Consider the following 23,035-nt stretch of genomic DNA (forward strand, 5'->3'; position numbering starts at 1 on the left):
AATCGATGTTCTAAGATATTTTAAAATTAATTTAGCATTAATTTTTGGTTAAGTTGAAACAGTATAATTATTTAATTCTATTTGAAGGTAGAAATTATTCATGATTGTTTGTTAGCTAAATAATAAACTATACCCGGTGATACGGACAAAGCTCAACATTTCTCTATAATTATATTGAGCTTATCAATAGTTTACATTCCCATTTGTAGAAAGATTAAGTCGCATACTCGTTATATACAAAGATTAGAACCTTATTGAGTTTATTGTTTACTTTTAGTCTTATCGTTAATTTATTAAGTCACTATCAACGTTTACCGACCTTGGAAACAGAAGGAAGAAATTAGGAAACTTGAAAATTCATTCTATTCGTTTATGTAACCATAATCGCCGATGAAAACAGAGTACCGTTATCTTTTATTATTATCAAATGTTTAACTAATCTCGAAAAAAAAAAACGGTTAATCGTCTGGTACCATTTATATGTGTGTACATGGACAATCTCATTAAATGTCGATAAATTTATTTTAGTAGTATATAATCACGTAACTCATTGTTTGTTATAATCTCTTATAACTCTGTCATCCTAATGGCATTGGAGCTCGTTTGATTTTTCGTTGTCTTACTGTGAAACGTCGAAAAATTTCTTGATAAATTCCAACATTCTTTTCAATATTTTGTCTCCTAGTCCCAAACTCCTTTTTCGATTAGATCTCTTTGTATCTCCTCATACCATTTCTTTTTGGATATACTTTTTGCCGTGTTTCTGTAATTTTCTTTGTCGTTCTTGATTTTGGAATTCTTTCTAAGGGTCCCTGTCATTCTGGATCATACAATTTATTCAATATCTTGTTCATTTAAAAATACAATTCCAATAACGAAACCATCACCTCAATCTCAGCCCTGCAGAGGAAACTTTTTACTATATCAGAGCCAATCCCAAACAAAACTACATAAAATATCTCGTATATACCCAAAAATCAAAAGATAGAAGAATGTCAAATTGAAATATATTAAAAATGCAAAGTTTTGATGTTAGTACCCTGACCTAACTATTCACAGTAAAGTACACCATTTGTTTTTATTTTTGGTTTCGATATAAAAACCCGACGACCGATTTATCTCATCCTAAAAGTTTAAAATGGCTGGTCTAGAAGCTCTAAATCGTCAGGATTCGCAGAATTCACAGTAAAATAGTGTGTAATTATGATTCAAATTATGAAAATATTTTAATTAAGCAAGCATATAAATTGGATAAATGGATCATTCGTCTTTTTTCGAAAATAAAGATTCTATACCATCTTTTCTTGTCAGTTTAAATTCCCGAATAATTTGTCCCTCGTTTTCGTCATTACGTTTAAACTCCCTTCAAAACCATCGTAGCAATTTATATTTTTATATCCGGTAATTTCGGTAGCATCCGTATCAGAAGAAGGGCTATGTTGTCTAAAGAAGTCAATAAAATTCCATTTAATTATATATTTCAACTGTCGGTGCCATTCTCTCCTCCCCCACAATTTTATTATCTGTTATTCTATATCTATTTAGGTCAAATTCAATTTATAAAGAAATATATCCCAGATAAAATTATATGCCCAAATGTTTTTAGTTCAAAAAATGGAAAATAAATAAGCACAAGCAAAAATTCATTGACTTTGACATTGACACTGCATAATTCCGTACACTACTCCCTAGCTCAAAGACTCAAATTACATGCAACGTGTTTTTATTCAATTTTTAGTGTTATCTGGCAAAAAACGCACGGAAATTAATGGCAAATTTCTGTTGATGTATAAAGACAAATGTAGATAAAAAAAGGCAAAGCGGAGTGTGTGAATAAATAGAAGATGATCCCGTAACCAGTCGTAACATCACATCTAACCGGAGCCTCATTTGTACGTTGTGTGACGAGGGTTTAAGCAAAGACAGTTTTCACCCACAAACAAAAACGAATGCAAAGAACGATCTGCAAGGATTGGTTATACAGAATTCATAGGGAAGGTAGGAATTGGATAAATCAGGAAATAACTAGAGATTAGATGATCCCTAGTCCCGTAAACAAAGTCAACAGTGGGTAGAAATGTGCAGGGAAAATTCTCGTGCAAGTCGCAACCGAAGACAAAGTTGATTGTTATTTCTAAATACATGATTTCGTGATGATATAAACCTGCCGACAATACAGTGACTGGAAAGTTCTAGTGCCGCTGAAGGCACACGTTTTTATTTCTTTCTGTGATCTGAAATCGTCAAATCTTGCACCACGTCAACGCATAGCCTCTTCCCTCATTAATTGTGCAAGAATTTTTGCCAAAAAATACCTCGTCTACCTCTTAGTACTGATATTGTCTTTTTCAACTTTCCAAATGAAGTATTAAATTTTTCGATTTTTTATCTATACAAAGCACACACTTACGCACTATAAAATGTGTTTATCTAAAGGTTACCTCGATTACATTATATTGCAAATTGCAAGTAACCTTTATCTCATTATCAGATATTGCAAGGCCGAATATACTGAAAATACACACAGAATGGAACATTCAATTCTAAATGCCCACACGTGTCGGTAATTTTGTTAAAACATATTTTATAAATTCATGTTTTCTCACCTTGAATAGATATCCTTAAATAGATATAATCACATAAACGCGCGCTTCGAAAATAATATTGAAATATTTTTTTTTAGTTAAATAGGTAAGGTGTTTCGGGGACTTTATATTCACAATATTTGAATGTATAATTTAGAAAATATAAGTTCTGAATTCGCAATTTCAAAGGCGTATAACTGAGACATTTTTTTCAAGTTACAGCATTATTTTCACGTCATCTACTCCCAAATCTTTTTCAAAATAACACGGATCAAAACGTGAATCATGGCAGAAATAGAATAAAGTATTATTAAAAAAAACATTGTGTATACTCACCTCCAGTACCTAGAACTTTGAGCAAATCAAAGTGGGCCATATCAACCCTTCCAATACCAGAAAGGTTAACTGAAAAAAGAGAAAAATCAAGTTAATACATTGTGAATATTAGAAGCAATCAACATAAAATTGAAGAGAATATAATGCTCATGGTATACTTCCATATTTTCCTTACCATTCTTTCAAAATTTAATCAGCATTACAATATTGAAAAGTTCACTATCATTTATCAGTTCTCACGGAATACTATGTACTTAAGCTAGAGATTCTATAAATTTTGACAGACAAAGTTACAGATCAGGAATGTTGAAGATCAGAAATGTAGTACCATAAGTATTTTCAATGTATTACTGATATCTGTCCGTCATAAACTCCTGATTACTTTCGGTTGTGGATGTTTATTATAAATCATTTTGTTTTAGAAATGTGTCATACAAATTTGTTGAAAAGAATCTAAAAGGATCTAAAAGATGCGTGGTATATGCTTGCTGAGTCTTGTACAGAATTACTAGAATCCGCACTTGTGAAATAGCGGCCAAAACTTTTGTTTATCATACTGGTATTAGAAAAAGAGGTAATTTCCATAAAATTTTCTACAAAGCCATTTTGTCAAAAAGAGCAAGGCTTATTTAAAATCAATAAATTGAAAACCAGTAGGTTGAACAGGGATATTGATAAGGGTCTCTAGTAAAAGACACTGTTAGATGATGAAATCACTAGCCTACCATTATACTAGGATGCTAGCATCTCACTTTGAGTCGAGTTTGTGTTGGGATGCTAGCATTCCGGACTGCTATTTTATTTTAATTTTTTGCCGGTCGTCGTGCAAAAAGGAAGTTTAGTGTGGATCCTTTTTTAACTGTCCGTCGTGTTAAAAGCCTGTATTTTACATTGTTTGATGGACTGTGCAATAGTGAAACAAGATTTTTCAATTACTTTAGAATGTCACTTACTTCTTTCAAAGAGCTTCTAGGCTACATCCAAAGCGACATCTCTAAACAAGATACAAGATTCCTCAGACCAATTTCACCCGAAGAGAAACTAGTCGTCATAACTCTGATCAAACTGCGTGCGCGCGCATATGTCAAATAGAGCGCCTGCTCGGATGCTAGCAGCCTAGTATAATGCGCCGAATTTGCAAAAAGCGACCGGCTGCTCGCATTTCAGGATGTACAAAATTGAGCCTCCGGGTGGCTGTTTTAGCATCCGATACTGGCATCCCTAGTCTAATCGCTCCCATTTGATTTAATGCCCCGCTAACCTCCCAGATGCCAGCGACCCGAATGCTAGCATCCTAGTATAATGGTGCCTTAGATTTATCGATCCTCCTATCAAAATCAGAAAATATTAAAGAATTTTTTTCAATCGTTTATCTCGAAAATTAAGCACGTGAAGAGAGGCTCTACTTTGATGGCAGTAGTTGATACTGCTTTGTAAGATGGTGAATCTCTTGTATTAAACTGTACTGCAGAAAGGGAGCGAGGTAGATAGGTCGGAGATCGTTGGTTTTACTCACGAACATTAGTTCAAACGGCGATTCCCAAACAGGGAGTTTAGTTTATCACTACAAAATAGTAACAACCACATAATTTGAAATTTTAATTCTCTAGTCACCTCAAAAGATATCTTTGTAATTAAATTGTTATATATAATTAGATGTGTGCTCGAGTGTCAAAAATACTATTAAAACTGAAATTAATCAAACTCCTCTTAATTGATTGTTTGAAATGTAAGAAGGAACGAAAAACGAATCAATTACCATATTCACTGAAAAAGAACACCCAAAGATACTTACGAGCTATCTGAGAGATTGCAAACTAAGTAATAAAATCTAGATTGTAATCATCGAATGTTTTAAATCTCAAATCTTTCGTGGTTGATGCAAAAAAAATTTATATCAATATACATCAGTTTTGTATTAGTTTCAGAAATTCAACAATTTGATTGAAGATGAATAAATATTTTTGTTCTATTCCTTCAATTAATAAATTTGAAGTCAGACAAGGATTAAATGTTTACTGTTTCAGCCAATATTGCAATTATTTTAATCAAAATAACGATAAATGAGTTTACAGAAAAAAGTAGATCAGTAATCTGTAAAAAAATTTCAAAGTCATTTACGTCAAGGATTTAATGTTTATTGAATTATTTTATTATTAATAATTTTGTAAAAACTATACTTCCATGATTTCTTGGGAGAAGGACAACAAATTAAAAAAACCTTTTATTTAATATTTATGTATATTTAAAAGTAGATATTCTTCTTTGGTAAAAACAAATTCAAGACTCAACATATCAGCTGATTATTCAAAATTTCCACAAAAAAAATATCAAATTTAAATACAATTATTGTTACTACTGCCACTCGAGCAACCGAAGATACACAAAATACAAGACCAAGACCAGGTTAGACTTAGTCTTAAATATTATGTGATAATGGTCTTGCAGTGTAATAAGTTGTCTTGGTCTGGATTTTGCAAGATCCAGTCTTGGCCTTTGTCTCGATACTGCACCAAGAATGTAACTCTTCCACGTTTTGATGTATTTTTATTGGAGGCAATTATATGTGTATATATAGATTTGGGGTTTTGTATACACTGCGACCCAAAGGATCTATTATGTCCTCCTTTCTTGCTGCGATACTGAAGAACCCAGTATTTACAGTTGATTAATTCCACTTCTTTTAAAAAGTCTAAATTGGGATGGCTTCAATTGCCAGATATCTCCGGTTATAGATCTGCTTCCAAGTCATCAAAGGATTTATAAATACGAAATGAACAAAAATTTTTTGTTTTCGTACCATTGACTACTCCAATAACAAATTTTAACGTGTAAATTACGTAATTTATCCATGTAAAAATACTGGGAAAACTTTCTGTGGACTTACCGTTAATTGCGGCGTTATCATTAGAAATATTCTATTTGTAATTTATCAAAAGTGTATTTTATTTTGTTATGTAGTAACGTCCTTGATTTTCTGATTATTTATATATTTCTTAACTAAAATAATTGAAGAAAAACAGTGCAAGTAAATTAATACGGATTGAGGTTAGCCTCAAACAAAATGGAGGTCTGGAGTTGCGAGGTTTTCTATTTAATTTTTTCAGTCTTTAAGAGTTAGATGCGTTCAGAAATTATCTATCTAATGGCATCAAAATGTTGATATAAGAAAACAATACGGAGTTACTTGGTTTAGAAACTTAAGACAACGATATGTTTTTATTGTTAGTGATTTCTTCATAGTTTTCAAAAGAATAACATACGACAGACCACAATTACTATAATGGAACTTGTATCAATATCTATAATATAATATAATAAACAATTTTCATTATTGTACTAGTGGATGAAGTGGCACTTTATACGCTTCATAAGTGTGGATAAAATCTTCAATTATGAAGTTGAGTGTATATTCAAACAATTATTACGTATAAGTAGCATCTTCACAGTTAAATATTAAGAACAATCTCTCATTTTCGTCTAGACTGGTTCTGAGAGTTTTTTTTAATTGTATTTTCGTATCATGGACCACCCCCAATATTTCAGCAAAAAATTTTTTAAGCCGTTGACGTATCGCGACTGCCTAATTTTTCCCAATTTATCAAGAGCCTGTCAGACGTCTGCGTTTTTTGCTGCCAATTTTTTTTTTCGTAAAGGGCAAGGACACAGACGGGCCAAATACCTTTCGAGAGTTTTGAACGCAGAATATCGGGACAAAAGGGATGGAGAATAACGGCACAATGGGTACGTTCACCAGGGTAGATGGACGAATTTTGAACTGAAATAAACTTCGACAAGTTGAAGGACGTTTCGTCATTATTATATTTATTTAATATCGTTGTAAGAAAATAAGATTTATATTCCAAAATTCATAGATATAATTGGTTTTTTGGAACGTGCTTTAATGACGAATATATGCACAAATAAAAGAATATTATAATCTCTAACATTATCATAATAATTGCTAAGAAAAAAAATTCATACTGAATTATAGGAACCCAAAATCAAATTGAGAATTTGAGTTGAATCAGCAAAAGAACTATGTTCCTTAGATGAGTGATATAAAAGAAATACTACTAGCAGTGCCGGATTAAGGTCGTAGCACCAAATGGGGTCCTGCATATTTAAACCCAATTATATCTGTCTCAGTGTAAGATATAGTCTATTGAATTTACTTTGTGTCATAAAAACGTGAAACGTTTCCCATCAGACAAAACATAACCGCCACTCGGTAACTGACAATTCTAACGTAGAGATTGTAAACTATCTAATACAGCAGTTATTTTTCAAGCAACTACCGCCATCTTCAAGTCAAATCAGGTACTTCTGGGACCATTCTTGTATTGTAAGTAAGATGGAACAGAAACAAGACTTTCGCCAGATTATCATTTCTAAAAACGTTCTAATATCTCCTAATAAAATTCAAAGAAAGCAATGGTCATGACCTTGAGGTGTGAGTTTGATTAACGGATCTTTTTAGGGCAAGGTTTTACACTTAAAAATATGAATTGTTGTATCAGGGTCACAAACTTTCATCTCCAGTAACAATTTTTGCATTGGAATTATATTCTGCGTGAAAAATGTTGTTTTTGTTCTTCAGTCAAAAGCTTCGTTGGCATCCACTCGTTTTACTTTCAAATCTATATACATGCTTTGCACGGTCCCTTACAAGAATTTTTCCGGTTTATCTGTTTTTAAGAGACTTATTAACCGTTCTTCTTCATTAATTTAATAGATTTTAACATTTCTTGAAATTATTTGGCACAAGGTATGTGTTTCAAACAACGCAAACAAGATCTCATTAAAGCAGTTATTGTATCAGACCAACAAATCGGAACGGCTTGTTTTAGCAAATGAGACACATACTTGTTTAAATAGAAGCAACGTAAGTAACTGCTGCTTGCTTAAAAAATGCATTTTTTATAGATCCTTGTATACAAATTTATAATTCATTGAACAGCAAGCACATTGTTAAATATACCAATTTAATAACGACAACAAATAACTTTCCATTGTCTAAATAAAAAAGGTAACAAACTTTGAACAGATATATAAATCATTACCTGATTTCCGAGCCACTTTAGAAATAATCAAGAATGAAAAATTAACTTGTTAATTGGTTATTTATACTTTATTACGTAAAACTAAGAAGTAAACAATGCAGATAAGACGATAACTAGTCTCCATTTCAAAACGAAGGCACAGTTAACAACGATCGTAAAAACAACATAAATCTATTGTGTTCTTATTGTGTCAGTCAATATTTACTTTTGCAATAAAGGCATTACCGACACATACACACACAGCGCAATTCAAGAGAATATTAGGTTAGAGCGACACTTCATCTGAATATATATGAAGTGGCAATCTTAAGAACATTACAATTTTTTTTTTAAACATACTTTCTTATGAATGTTGTCGTTTCCCTACATACGAGGATGTATTGATATCTAGTTAGCCTAGACCAGTTCCACGCATAAACAAAATATTGCGTTACCATAGCAACGAACAATAACTTAGTAGAAGTGTCAGTGTAAAGTTTCACGTCAAAAAAGTAAACCAGAGTTACGCAATAAATTAAAAGAAAAAAGATGTCCACCGAAATTGTGAAAATCGAAAAATTGAGTATCGAGCCATCATCAACTACCTGTATTTAAAAGGGTTAAGAGGTAAGCAGAATTACGAAAATATGCTTAATATCCTTGGTGATCAATGTCCTTCATTTGCTAACGTGAAAAATTGGACTATAAGCTGCAAACGAGGTAAATTTTCCATTGAAGATGATGAACGATGAGGAAGGCCAGTTTATGTGTCACTCCCCGAAAATATCTATGCAGTTCATGACATGATTTTATCAGACCGTCGAATTGGACTAAAACGGATATCTGAAGCACTGAATATTTCATACGAACGCGTTCATCATAGAGTTCACGTCAATTTGGACATGAGAAAAATTGCTGCAAAATAGATCCCCAAATGTTTGAATGTTGACCAAAAGCGTGCAAGGGTAGAAGCATCGCGTTCAATCTGTGCTCGATTTGAAAACGATGTAGACTCCTTAAACCGAATTGTTACTATAGATGAGATTTGGGTACATTTCTAAGATCCATAAACAAAGCAACATTCAATGGAATGGCGGCACTCTGGTTCTCCAAGACCTGAGAAGTGTTCGTGTCCAAAAATCTGCTGGAAAAGTTCTTGCTTCAGTTTTTTGGGATTGCCATGGAGTGATCATGATTGATTTTTTGGAGAACAATAGGTGGAGATTTGAGGAACATTTTTTTTCCATTTCTATTAGGTACACAATACATAACTATTCGTCACGTTATTTCATGTCAAGGTTAGTAGGGAAACATATTTATTGATTTTACTTGAAATTCCTCAAAGTAGTGACATAAATTTTTCATTCTACATTAACAAATATTTTTTTTGTTAGAACGAATAGTTTTTCTCTTATACTCAGTAGTGGCAGTATCCCTTTGGAGACTCTAGCAGTAGTCTGCAAGCTTAGCTCGCTCCCATCTGCCCTAACAACGCTTCTCCTACTCTACAGTTTCTTAATGAAACCTTTCAACATGTTCATCATTTACTGAACCCAAGTTATGGTAAATTGCATATTGCATCCTAGTTTGTGACATGCATCCAGAAGTCGATCAACTTTTTTATTGAAATCCGGTAGTTTGTAATTTCTGAGATTTCCAATATGACTGAGGCTCGATTAAAAATCAGGATCTTCAGCTATTTTCCATATGTAGTAAGCACCGATAGAGATGCCTACTTAAATTTTCGTCTTACTTAGCATAGAACATTTTGTTTCAAAAAACAAAAAGCCAGGTACGTCTTTGGGGACTTTTACAAAACTCCAAAACAAATTTGATGTGACGGAATTAAAATGTTTTTGTCAGATGGTACTAATGATTTTTACTCTACGTTCTTCAGATCAAGCACAAAACCGGATACTATTAAAGGTCAGTTTTTTTACACTGTTCTTAACGCACCCACCTTTAAATCTACGCAGACATGCCACTTGAAAATGTTCTCACATATATCCAGTATTTGTTTTAGATGTGACGTGACTAGTGACAATTGACATTTTTGACATTCTAAGCGGCTTTTGTTAATTCTAATTGAAACATTGTTAATTATAATTAAACACTTGGAAAACAAGTATTTCTTGATTTGGTTGTCCATGGAATAGTTACCACATTCAAGGCACTAATATATGATGCATTTCATACTTTGATGGTCCTCCGAACATTTACAAACTTACAAGACCCTAACATAAGTTTCGTTCAAGTGAGCGCCATATCTTACATGTTGCCTTCAAACTTCAACTTGACCCGTTATGAAATTCCGCTCATTTGATGTATTTAGATAAAATAATGATGACATTCATATATCATTATTATTGTAGCTAAAGAAATATGACCATTTCGATAATTCTAATATTAACTCCAGTTTTTGAATGTTTGTTTTGTTTTTGAACCTAATATTTCAGTTTTTTTTGTCAAATCTTCGAGTTATTTAGTTCTAATTGACTAATCGAATATAGTTGCGTATCTTTTATTTATAAATACCTCTTCACTATTAGACGAACCAGTTTCTTCCACAGAACTCTATAAATTTGATGAATTTTTGGGTTCACGCCTATGCATTAATACACCAAAAGGCATCTGTTTAATTTTACCGTTGTGTCAATCTGTGAAATATTTTAAATTTTTGACACACGCCATTTGTCTTAGTTCTAGGCGAATTAACTCAAACACGCGGTATTTTTATGATTTGTGGGCAAACTGAATGTTTGATGACTTTAGTAGACATCAGTAATATTATTTCATATCCTATTATTACGTTAAGTAAATAAATAAATAAGTGTGAGACTTAATATTCAAATATAAATCCATTTTTTGTTGTTTTATACTCCACTCAAAAAAAACGGAGAGGCAGGTCCAGTGAAATATATCGAACTGTCCGCGAAGAGCTTCAAATTCTTTTTCAATTGCAGTTCCGAGGTCGCGAAGGGCGTGTGGTCCTCTTGCAAAAACGCGGTTCCACAGGAAGAAACCACAGGGTGTCAGATCACTGAACAAATCCTCGTCTATACACATTCTCAACATTAAACCTTAAGGTTCTCCCGCACACAGTAAAGCGGCAAAACTCCATTCTGCATGAAATGACGGATGTTCGTAAGTGTTGGATCGTTGTCCATTTACCCACGAAAGCATTTCCAAATAACTTTGACTCGTCATGCGATTATCGAAAAAGAATGAACCCACATGACCTCCCGCATGGATACCTTCCCACACAAACACCCCCAGGCAAGTTTAATTCTTCTTCAATGAAGACGTGAGGATTCTGGTCGTTACAGTACACGCTGATTAACCGTTATCGTTCAGCATGAGGGTTGGTTCAGCTCAGTACAAAATGAAATGCTGGAATTGCCGATCACCTTGACGGCATCCGAGGTACCATTCGCCAAAATCTAATCAGGGATCGAACTCTATAGTCCATGCGTTGCAGTATTCGTCGTAAAAAACAATCAGAAGTTTTCCCGATGACCGCACTGCAGATTGTTTAGGCTGATCAAAAGACGCCAGCGCTACTATTTCCATATTTTCGTTAGTTGTTACAGATATCAGTCGTACAGAACATGGGGCGTCGGCAACAGAGCCCGTTTTTAGGAATTTCTGGTACGTCTTCCAGACTGTTGAACGATTTGGTAACGGCAATTTCGGATATTTTTGTTGAAATTCGGTAAACATAATTTCGTTATCCGCGTTCCTACGCAGATTTTTTGAAGCGTGAAACTTGTAAGGGTTATTCATTCTACTCGACGAACACGTGTTTTCATGACACAGACACAACTGTCTGAAGCACGAATATGCTTCGTTTTTTCGACAGCGTTGCCAGACTTATGAGCGTTGGCGGACTTGGTGGTGCACTTATTCTCATTTAATATTGAAAATACAGAGAAAGTTGTTTCGAAGGACATTAAACCTTTCCAATTAGAGGTTTTAGTTTTTTAATGGCGCTTTTCGTCTATGAGAATATTTCATCAGCAGTGTTACTTCATTTCCAAAATACTTGCTAGATCTCAAACTGAATATCTGTTAAAATAACATTAAAAATTTTTGAAAAGTATTCAATTTCCCAAATATATTTTCTATTATTATACTGGGCGTCTCAAAAATAGTTTATATTTTGCTAATCTACGAAATAGAAAATGTTCATTATCAAAATACGGCATTTGGGAATTCATTTCTTAAGCGGAAGATCGAGTCCTTAATGGCTAGTTTAGTGTAACCAACTTTTATTTTCATTTGAAAACTGAAGTTTGCGTGTTCGAAGTCTGACAACCATTTAGAGATAAACTGAATATACCGCAGAGCTTCGCACGACACGTGTCTGTGACATTCATCGCGGATCAAAATATTAAAAAACGAAAAGAGAAGTTTTTTATGAAATGAGAAAATGGAAAAAAATGGACGTGACGTTTTCTAAATTTCACGCGCCCTAATTATTTTGATTTTAAATTTAATTCTGTATCATTTTCAAATTGTTAACAATTTCTAATCTTTTTTTACTTTTTTTAACAACGCATAGCAAATATAAATTTAAATTCGATTACTTTATTATTACTTTTCATATATTTCTAAAAACGTATTCCGATCCGAGTGTCATAAATTCTTTACACAGTGGCTAAAATAAATCTTCAGTTACTTTATGTGTAAAGAATTATATGGTTTTGGGTATAATATTTATGTTCCGTCTGAACAAAAAGGGATTTGATTGGGGGCTAGAGATTGATTTAACAATGTCACTAAAAACCATATCGCATTTTATGGTACTTTCTACAACGTAGGTACAATAATAAGTTTCGAGGCTATTTACTATCAAGGCAAGCTCTATGTTATTATTTATTTGCTTTACATAGTGAGATTTTAAAAATATCTACCATAATATTGCCATAATAATCGATTATGATCACAATTGGACAAATATGGTTACAAGAAGAATCTAATCGAATTAATTCAGATGATTAATTAAAAAATTAGAGCTTAGTAGCACACTGTGATGGTGATTTTTTCCTAACCTTAAACTTAATCACTTATTACAACAAATAGAATATGACATTCGGTTTCAATGATTGTCAAAGTATATTTTGGTGACAAATGTAATGAATAGTTAAGAGAATCGTTGGAGTACTAATCCGGAGAAGTTTGGAAAATCGAATCCACTTTTTTGGAGCCGGGTTATTAAGTCCCTATTTGAAAATATATCGACTTCTAATCACATTCCTGGATTTTCAAATTATACTCAAACTTGCGACGCAGCTTGCACGAATAGTTGAGCCTTTTCCGCTGTTATAACAATTTGAATAAAAAAATCTAACTTAACCTCTTTTGGTAGTAGGGTCCGTTCTACTTTTGCCATAAAAAATCGAAAAATTGATATTTTTTGGTTGGGTTTTCGTATGTACGAGGATGGTTTCAGAATTACCTGGCATGACCTAGAGGCAGTTGCTTGAAAAATATCACTGTATTAGAAAGTATACAATCTATACAGCATATGTTTCAAGTTTGAAGACGCCACGTGGTTTAGTATTTGTTTTGCATATATCAATAGTGAATGTTTTCGGTGAATTTGTAAACATGGAAAAAGGAGTTTAAACCTGCGAAGACCAGGATCGCATCGGTCGACCTAATGAGATGACAACTCCAGAAATGTTGAAAAAAATCCATAAAGCGGCACTGAATGATCATCGACTGAAAGTGCGCGAGTTAGCAGACATAGTACGTATTTCAAAAAGTATAATACATCGCATACTAACTAAAAATTTGGACAAGAGAAAACTATGCGCAAGATGGGTGGTGCGTTTGCTCAGAATGGAATAAATGCAGCGTCGTGAAGATGTTTCCATCGAGTGTTTGGCAATGTTTAACTGAAATAAAGCCGAATTTTTGTACTATTTTATAACCATGGATGAAAATTGGGTCCATCTCTTCACACCCGAAACAAAAGAATAATTAAAACAAACGACTGATTGAATTTTAGATATAGTTTTCAGTGACAAATTGGGGGGTTTTGCTCCAAAAAAATAAACAAAATGATTGGAAGTATTAATTTTCCAATTTCTTATAACCAAAAATAGGGTGGCGCAATTTCTAATTATTTACTGAAAATTTTTCAACCATTAGTTTTCGAAAATTTGTTTATGCGGCAAGTATAAAAAAAAAATGAGAAAATCAAATTTGTATTATATAAAAAGAAAATTTGATGATTTCTTCATCTTCATCTTTCATATTCAAAATCTTGGCCGCATAACTTGAATTTATAATATAATTTTTTTTCAGATGCAAAAGACAGAGGAAGAACTATGGTTTGAGAGATAGTACCAACAACATTACAAAAAATTTTTTTGGTTTTTTCGAGATTTATCGTTGAAAAGAGAAATTTTCGAATTATAAAAGAGCAGGCTTGTAAAAACTACAAATTTTGAAAAAAAAAATTGTAATACGATCGTTGAAAGTCAAAGATTCGTTAGGTTGTTTTCTGGCATACTGCAGAAAATATTTTTATTTTCAAATTAATGAATAAAAAGAGAATATACAAAAACAAAGTTGAAAAGAAATATACAAAGTATGATTCAAGAAAATTGACTATGACTAACTGGTTTTTTGATATTAAACCTAGTTCCGATTGTGACAAACCATTGAGAAAAGATGTAAACATCTGTTCTCGAGATATTAAACAAAAGGGATGATTTATGATCACCTTTTTGAAATTGTTTAGTACTATATTTACTTACCTGGTACGGTACGACGTGCTTTTCCTTAGAATGTGACAAATACAAAGTGAGAAAGAATTTTTAAACGTTTGTTTCCAATACACCTATCTGAAGGTTGAACTTAAAAGCTGTTGTAAATTGTTAGCCTAATCATTACACTAAAAATAAATTTTGAGAGTATTGAGAATTGAGATTTTGAAATCGAGACCTACTATATTTATAAGAAAGAGCCAAATTTCGACCAAATAGCAAATTGTTTGTAAACAATAAAAAAGAAAAAATATATTTGATTTCATATACTTCATCATTTCATTTTTATCGAAAACTTATTATTTTGAAAATTTTCAAAATCTCAAATATGAAGAAAATGAGAAATGAGGTTTCTCTTGATAATCCGTCACCGTGTTTTTCCAATTTTTTATTCTTATTCTCTTTAGATCTTCTTTCCTATCCACCTTCCTCTTTATCTATCCATTCGCTCCAGATATCCGAACTACCATCTCTGTTCATTATTTTATAACGGCCCATATATTTTTCTCAGAATTTTTTTTTAAAAGTAATAAGCATTTTTGTCTGATTATGATTGACGGCATCAGTCTAGTTTTTATCTTCGGATTTAACTTCTTTCAGTAATGATTGAGTTAAGATTGAACTAATTCCCTCACAATTTCCTAGTATATTGGTAATCAAAGATAACAGCGTCGTGAAGAAGTTTCCATCGAATGTTTGGCAATATTTCACAGAAATAAAGCCGAATTTTTGCGCAGACAAGGTCATGGCGTACCAGCTCATATATCAGTTATTGCTGGCCAAAAGTTTGTATTGCCACCTCATGCACCCTATTAGCTAGATTTAGACCGTCAGATCATTTTCTGTTCCCAGACTTGTAAAAATGGTTCGTTGCTTAAAGATTTTCGAATCATATCGAAAGTATCGAACTTATTGAACATCGCTGGGAAAAGTGTATGGAGCTAAAAGGATATAACTTTCCAAAATTTTTGTTTGTTCTTTTTTGGACCAGGGACTTCTGGGACCATCCTCGTAAGTGACATTTTCCAACACAACTGACCTGAACAAAATATAATTTGATTCGACACCAGACACTGTTGAGCTTCCGTCACTATCTGTGACTCTAGTAGTGAAAATAAGATTTATCACTTTTTCGGCTTGATATGCCGCTAGACCAATATACTGAGTTTTACCTTACGATTCCCCATTTCAATTAATAGAACATCAACATTGCATTCTGAAGTGTAACAATCGAGTCCAAATGGACTGTCGCTTTCGTTGAACATATATGGGTAGTAAGAGTTTTTTTATCCCGTTACTTCCCATATAAACGTAAGTTTTTGATTGCTCCTTATAAAAAAAAACTTACGGGATTATAATTACAAGAATTACACCGTTTGATTCGATATTTATAAGAAGCCTTGTATAGTTCATACTGCATATAATGCTAAATATTTAATATGTCTTGAATTGAATAAATCGTTCGACAATATTAATATGTTATTTTAAATGCTCTAGTCTAGTTGTTATTTAATTCGAATTCTATTCATATTAGTATCAACTATAATTAATTATCCAGTGCTTTGAATTGATATATAAAAAACTTGATTGAAATTATGTAACCGACTGTACGTACCATGTGGGTATTTTTAATAAATATATCAGTTCAAGATAGCCTATATAAGTAGCTTTCAATATGTAGAATTTCAATGATATTGAAAACATAATTGTACTCCATTTCAAATCAACACACAAAAATATTTAAATTTGTATTAACTTATTCCTTGAATTTAATTTGAATAAATGTTTTGAAAAAAGCATTATAAATCACAGGATTTATATATTAAATGTATTTTAATTTTCTTATCCTAAATCTAATTTCAAAATTTTAATTCAGAATGTCGTGAATAGATATGAGAATTTGGTCGAAAGGCAACATATAAACGAACCCTGCAGCTAGAGAGACAAAATTGTCACTGTTGCAGGTTTTCTTCGGTTGGATAGACCCGCTTTTTTAACGAGAAACAAAGATTTAGCACTCTCCGAAGTGAGTTTGTTTCGTCTACCCTTTTTTTGTCCTTTTCATTCCAGTCTACACCACTCCACCTTCTAAATCACCACAGCTTCAGCCTTGCAGAGGAAAATTTTGCCTTTATCAGGGCCACCCAAGGTATTCCACACTCCACAGGAATAAGGCAGAAGTTGAATGGCACGAGATTTGAGTTGTAAAGTCCCACGTAGAAGTGGTAGTAAGTAGGAATTTAAATTTTAACAAAAATATATCTCAAAGAGAAATAATTTTTCAAAGTATGTATGTAAAAAATACAGTTTTAAGTGGCGATAGTTGCCAAATGGTAAGTATGGTACGAATTCCAAGAATTCCGTTATATAAAGTAGGAACTAACTTCATCATATTAAATGCATTAAATAATTAATTATAAGTTACAAGAATTACCTACTAATAAGTAAAATAATTGTTCATATACTTTGAACATTCTCGAGCGTGTTGAAGCTGCAGAAGGTATTAGAAGAAAAAGCTCAATTAGAATTAGAAAAGAAAATGTTAAAGATGCGAACGATACATCGATGTTTGTAAACTAAACTAAAACCAAACCACTGGAAATATTTTGAAACGACATATTTCGCGAAGGCAATATCAAACGGATAAAATCAACATAGTAAAGATACAATAATTAAGTTTAATCTGTAAACTTTGAGGATACTTGGTTCCAGGAAGAAGGTGGTCCTGTTCACGGTTTAAAATATTTATTGTAATTAGTACAAATCTTCAGGAATTCCGGGAAACTCTGTGATATACCTAAGAGATTTGAGACTATTCTCTATTTGAAAGATTCCGGTAAAGTTTAATTGGAACTGGTGGATTAATCACATCCTTATTAAACTACGAATAAGTATTATTTATTTTCAAAAAATTTACTTCATTTTTCCAGGATGGAGAAAGACAAATTAAGTAACTACCAAGCATAGAAAAAGTTCTTGAGTTACTCATGATGATGGTACAAAACTTGAGAAGCTATCGACGAAATTACTACGTAAAGCTTGTGTTCAAAGACAAAATGATGGGGCAGATAGGTTAGTGAAAAGTGCTAAATAGATGGCTAGAAATTACCGGCAAGAAGCTAACCAAAATCATCTTCAAAGTACTGAGAGACTGTATTGTCTAACTGGAAAAGAATCAGCTAAGGCTTATAATTGAGTTTACTATTAGTCACTAATAGGCAAAGCACCGAAAGATGAAGTCTAACTGCGCTCCTCTTCGGAACATTTGAGAGGAAAACGGGGGAGCAAATCGAAATCGAGAAGACGAATATATGTAGGAGGTTTCTTCGCTTCGCACAAGCCGTAGGTCTCCATAATCTGCATTCTAACCTATGAATTGTCCCTCAGTTGCTAAATTGTTGAGTGTCCGGCTAAATCGAAATCTAAGTAAGTCCAGGTAAAATTAACTTTTTGTCACAAGTTTTAAAGACTTTTCCGTATTTTTTGTACAAAATCAATACAAAATAGTACGGTGTTAGTTTATACTTGATCATTATAAATTCTCTGTTGTCTTTATTCTTATTCTGTCTGTCTTAACTAACAAAATGATCATTAATTTTTCCTCGTCTTAACAAAAATATGACTTATGAGTGTGGTGGAATTATTGAGAAGCAAAGTAAGTAAAACCATTTTATTAGAACCGTTGTTGTTGGGATTTCTCAGGCATTACTCATAAAAGAAATAAACAGACAAAGCACCAATCGACGAAAGAATATTGAAGTGGAATGACAAGCATGCCGTGATAAAAAGGTCCTAAAATATATTCTTCAGTTTGTATACTGAAACTCAAAAAATTTACGAGCATTGCCAATAATATTTTTGCATTAATTTACAACGGTTTAATTTATGTACAGACTCAATTATTATCAAGAAATGAATGACCGCTGGAAATAATGACGGGAAGATTATTGCGAATATCCCGAAGAAAAGTGAATGTTGTTGGTTAATTAATTGATATACCTGTTGAATTTGAAGCCTACTGTTAATAAATGAATGTTATTATTTCACGTTAATACAACTTTTGAATAATAATAAGACATGAAAGTCAGTAATTTCAAATTTTGATCACAAAACCTAACAAATGTAATTAAAATATTAATAACAACACGAAAACACGATCTATCATGGATTTCATCGTCAAGAATTAAGTTACACAGACGACATTAGTGACACTGGGTATAGGTTTCGCTCGCTCAAAACATGTGTAGTGATCGAGATGGAACTCTAATCGAATATTCTTCGCAAAAATGTTTTTCAGGATTGACTAAAAAAGAAACTGGAAAATAACAAATTGGAATATTATATATAATAATTGGGAGTGCCACAACATCTCCACATTTAACATCAATATTTCCATCATATCAAATACGAGGTTATTCAAAAAGTAAGCTTTGGGGTAAAAAATTATATCTATACCCGAATGAGCGAAAGAAATTCTACATTTCTACAAATCATAGTTATGGTGAAGGCTTTATCGTAGAAGTCCGCCACCTGTTGGCCAGGTTTGGCTTTTTGAATAGCTAAGCATCTAAATTCAAGATCTGACAGTTGGATAGATTGTTCTCGTGTTAATTTTATATAATGTGACATCAAGAAAATTGATTTTATTATTTTTTTTAGATTGTGAATTGGAATTTTTTGGGATAAGAATTTTTGATTTATATTTTAAATTTTATTTTTTGGTACAGCTCTAATGCAATCATTTACATAACGGAAAAAGAATGGGATGTTTATATTAAGTTTGCTTAAGACAGTTTCCTCAAGATCTTCTATTGCAAATTATGCTATAACCCTTGATTTGGAAGTTCCCATAGCGCAACCATCAAATTTTTTAAATATTGCATTTTCATATTTCAAGTATGTTGTAGTGAGTGCATACAAGATACTCGAACTTTAATTCACGTCATCCCTTATCCCAAAAAAGATCGGTTATAATAAGTTTGGTTGATCTATCCAAACAGCAGATCCTAAATTTAGATCCTTAGCTATTCATTAACAAAAAAAAACTGCATCGAAAGAAAATAATTAACCGGAAAAATGTAAAACAACATATTCAAGAAAAGTATAAATAGATACTACAATCGATTGAGAAACAAAACAGACACGTAAACATAAAAATTTAAGACACTTTTCCTTTTTTTTCCCAACAACTGTAATGATTGTGATGCAGTCTACATCGGGCAGACATCTCAGTATTTAGAATATAGACTGTAAGGTCATCAAAAAAATAAAATTGCATTAACGAACAACGAAATACCAAAATGAGAAAGCTATCAATGATAAAAAAGATTTAAATAATTTAAGTAACATTTATAGTTCTATTTTAGTACAACCACGAATAATATGATTGATGGCTGCTACATATTTTTGAGACAGAAACTGAACATAAAACTTAAAACATTTTTCCTTATATACAAGAACTTTCCCAATAACCCTAATAATTGTGACGCTGTCTACATTGAGCAGACATCGCAATATTTAGAATATAGACTGTAAGGTCATAAAAAAATTAAATTTGCGTTAACAAATAACGAAATACCAAAATGAGAAGGAACGAGAAAGATTTTTTGAGATGTAAGAACCGGAAAAAATTGCTTTTCCTTGTTAAAACAGATTTTTATTTTGATATTCATGATGCAGGTATAAATTATTTGATTAATATAAATACGCCAATTGTCAGTATCAAATAATATTTTGATAGATTGAAAGTAGTCGAAAAGTCAATATTATATGCCTTTCAGCGCAGTTTTGATTGATACAGACCTAATATCAAGATAATTCATCAATAAAACCATATAAAAGAGGTCTAATTAGTTTCAATGTTATCCCATTTTCATCCTTGGATCCAAATTTATTCTGTTTAGGTGATTGATACAAAAGTTATTCGTTTAACCATTGAGGAAACTATTTTGCAATTTCTATATGAATTCTCTTAATAGATGATCTTTAAAGGACAGAATAAACCTGGATAAATTCCAAATTACCATAAACATTGCTCTTCTGCTCAAAGAATTATGAAGTGACCGTCGTATTTCCACGGTAAAACACTGTACAAGTATTGCTTATAATTGTAACAGGATATTGATATTCAAGATACAATTTAAAATCATTATGACGAACTACTTGCTATGTTTCAAGGTAGCCACAATTAACATCTCAACGGTATTACGGAAGAGTGAATGCATTATACAACATTAATAAGTGCCCTTCTGTACGATCGGTGGACGGACGTGCGAAACGGTAAATTGTATACAGGGTAGCGAAAACAGAATAAATTTTAAGTTTTTATCATATTAATTTGACAGATGATCTTCGAAACGTGGCAATTCGGCAAAGTTATGCTCCACCATGCAAAAAGTATCATCGAATTTTAAAACTATACTACAGAAACATCGATGTCGGTGCAAACAAAAAGAGGAATGGTTGAGAATTATCAGAAGAAGAAATTAACGAGACACCAAAAATAGAAAGCAAAGTAAGATTTTATAAAGTGCAAAGAATGGAATAGTATCGACAAAAAAAATTTTTATTTCCGATATCATATTAAAGAGCTCGAAAGATGCAGTTGTGGAACGATTTTCGAAATTCCAAAGGGATCCCCTCTAGTAGCATTAGACGTGTTTATTTGGTGACAAAGTGCAAAGAATTGAATAGTACCGACACTTTCGTGAAGCTGCACAGATTGACGATGTTTCACAAATTACCAGATCTCAACGTTTATATAGGGAACCATTCACGTTTATTTCTCAGGCGTACGCATATCTAACAAAAATTAGTTTGTCAAATTCGGACTTTTTTGTATTGTAAACGATACAGATACGATTATAAGTGCAAAATTTCATTCATTTTTGCAAATATTGAATGAATTGAAATAGATTTTGACCAGGTTTTTGCCGAAATATCTTCAATTAATAATAAAATTACACTTTATCGCCCATATTTTGACTCAAATAGTCGAACTCATAGACCACTTTAGACACAAAAATACAAAAAAATGTTCTTATCTAAATTCATTATAAAAGGGGCATATTCGATATAAAAATAATTGAAAACGTTTGGAATCATTTGAACTTACTTTGTGGTGCCTTTATTGTTCAGAAAAAAAATGAAAGGTTTGAGTTTTCCTTTACATCGTATAGAAAGAAGGAAATAGTTAAAATTTGATATTACATAATATTATGAAAACTTTTATTGAGTTGCCTACGATTTCCACATAAACTTAAACTAAATAACTCTGGATAACGTAATTGAACCTGATATCAAAAGTTTGAACACACTGTTTACCCTACCACTACACCAACACTCACAAATCACACTGCCTGACGCCCGTTTCGATAATCAAGTTATCGTCTTCAGAGAGGTAAACTTTAGTTTTTAGTAGTGTAGTTGTGAGTGTTGGTGTAGTGGTAGTGTAAACTTAGCTGATAGACTTCTCGTTTATAAAATCATCTTCGATTTATAATGCAACACTTTATATAGTTGAGGATAATTCAAAAAAAGGATCTTTTATTTTTCTCAATAACATTTTTTTTGATATCTTTTATAATAACCAAAGAATCAATCTGGTGAATTTAAATTTTTTTTCGTGGTAGAAATAGCAAATTTTTCAACAGAAATAAATTTTATTGTTGCCAAGAAGTTATTATTCGATGTAAAGTTTGGATTGATAGAATAGGATAGATATAAATAGATCATGATTTTAAAATATATCAGTATCGGTTTATTTGATCCACTTATATATTATTATATAAGATTATTGATCGATAAAATTTCCAATTAACATAATCAATGCCTCAAATCACCGGTTACCTTGCTTTTGTTAGTAATTTATATAAACCACAATGACAGATGCAGAAGAACGGCTACATGTAAAAGAAAAAGGTTGTATTAGATCTTTCTCGCCGAGGATTTAACTAATTTCAACAGTAATTATCTAATTTTACTTTCATTAAAGATATTTTATTGAATTTTTCATCCTTCAAATCCCAAGGTTATCAACAATGAAAATTTGAAAACTTTCAATCACGGAAATAAATTTAAGATTTCGATTGTATATCTACAAATACGGAACGAAAACTTTCCGCGGAAACGCATGACAACAGCAGTTTGCCGACTCGTTTCGACTTTTGGCGATGAAGCGCTTCGTTCCAGGATGAATTTCGTAAAAATCGACTGTTGTGTCAGAAAACATCGATGTTGTGCTTAAACTGATACTGCAAGATGTAATATGACATTTCGTGAGATTGAGGCATACTTG

General features: G+C 32.2%; 1 protein-coding gene across 2 annotated transcripts in view; it reads right to left on the reverse strand.

Annotated features, from left to right (window-relative positions):
- The window catches only part of LOC130897368 (ribosomal protein S6 kinase alpha-5-like), a 183,608-nt gene that overhangs the window by 120,226 nt on the left and 40,347 nt on the right, over positions 1 to 23,035 (reverse strand). For both annotated transcript variants that reach the window (XM_057806194.1, XM_057806193.1), the window contains exon 2: positions 2,922 to 2,990. In XM_057806194.1, the coding sequence (XP_057662177.1) occupies positions 2,922 to 2,990 (69 nt within the window). The remainder of the gene's footprint in view (positions 1 to 2,921; positions 2,991 to 23,035) is intronic.

This window comes from Diorhabda carinulata, chromosome 8 (genome assembly GCF_026250575.1).
Source record: "Diorhabda carinulata isolate Delta chromosome 8, icDioCari1.1, whole genome shotgun sequence".
NCBI lineage: Eukaryota > Metazoa > Arthropoda > Insecta > Coleoptera > Chrysomelidae > Diorhabda > Diorhabda carinulata.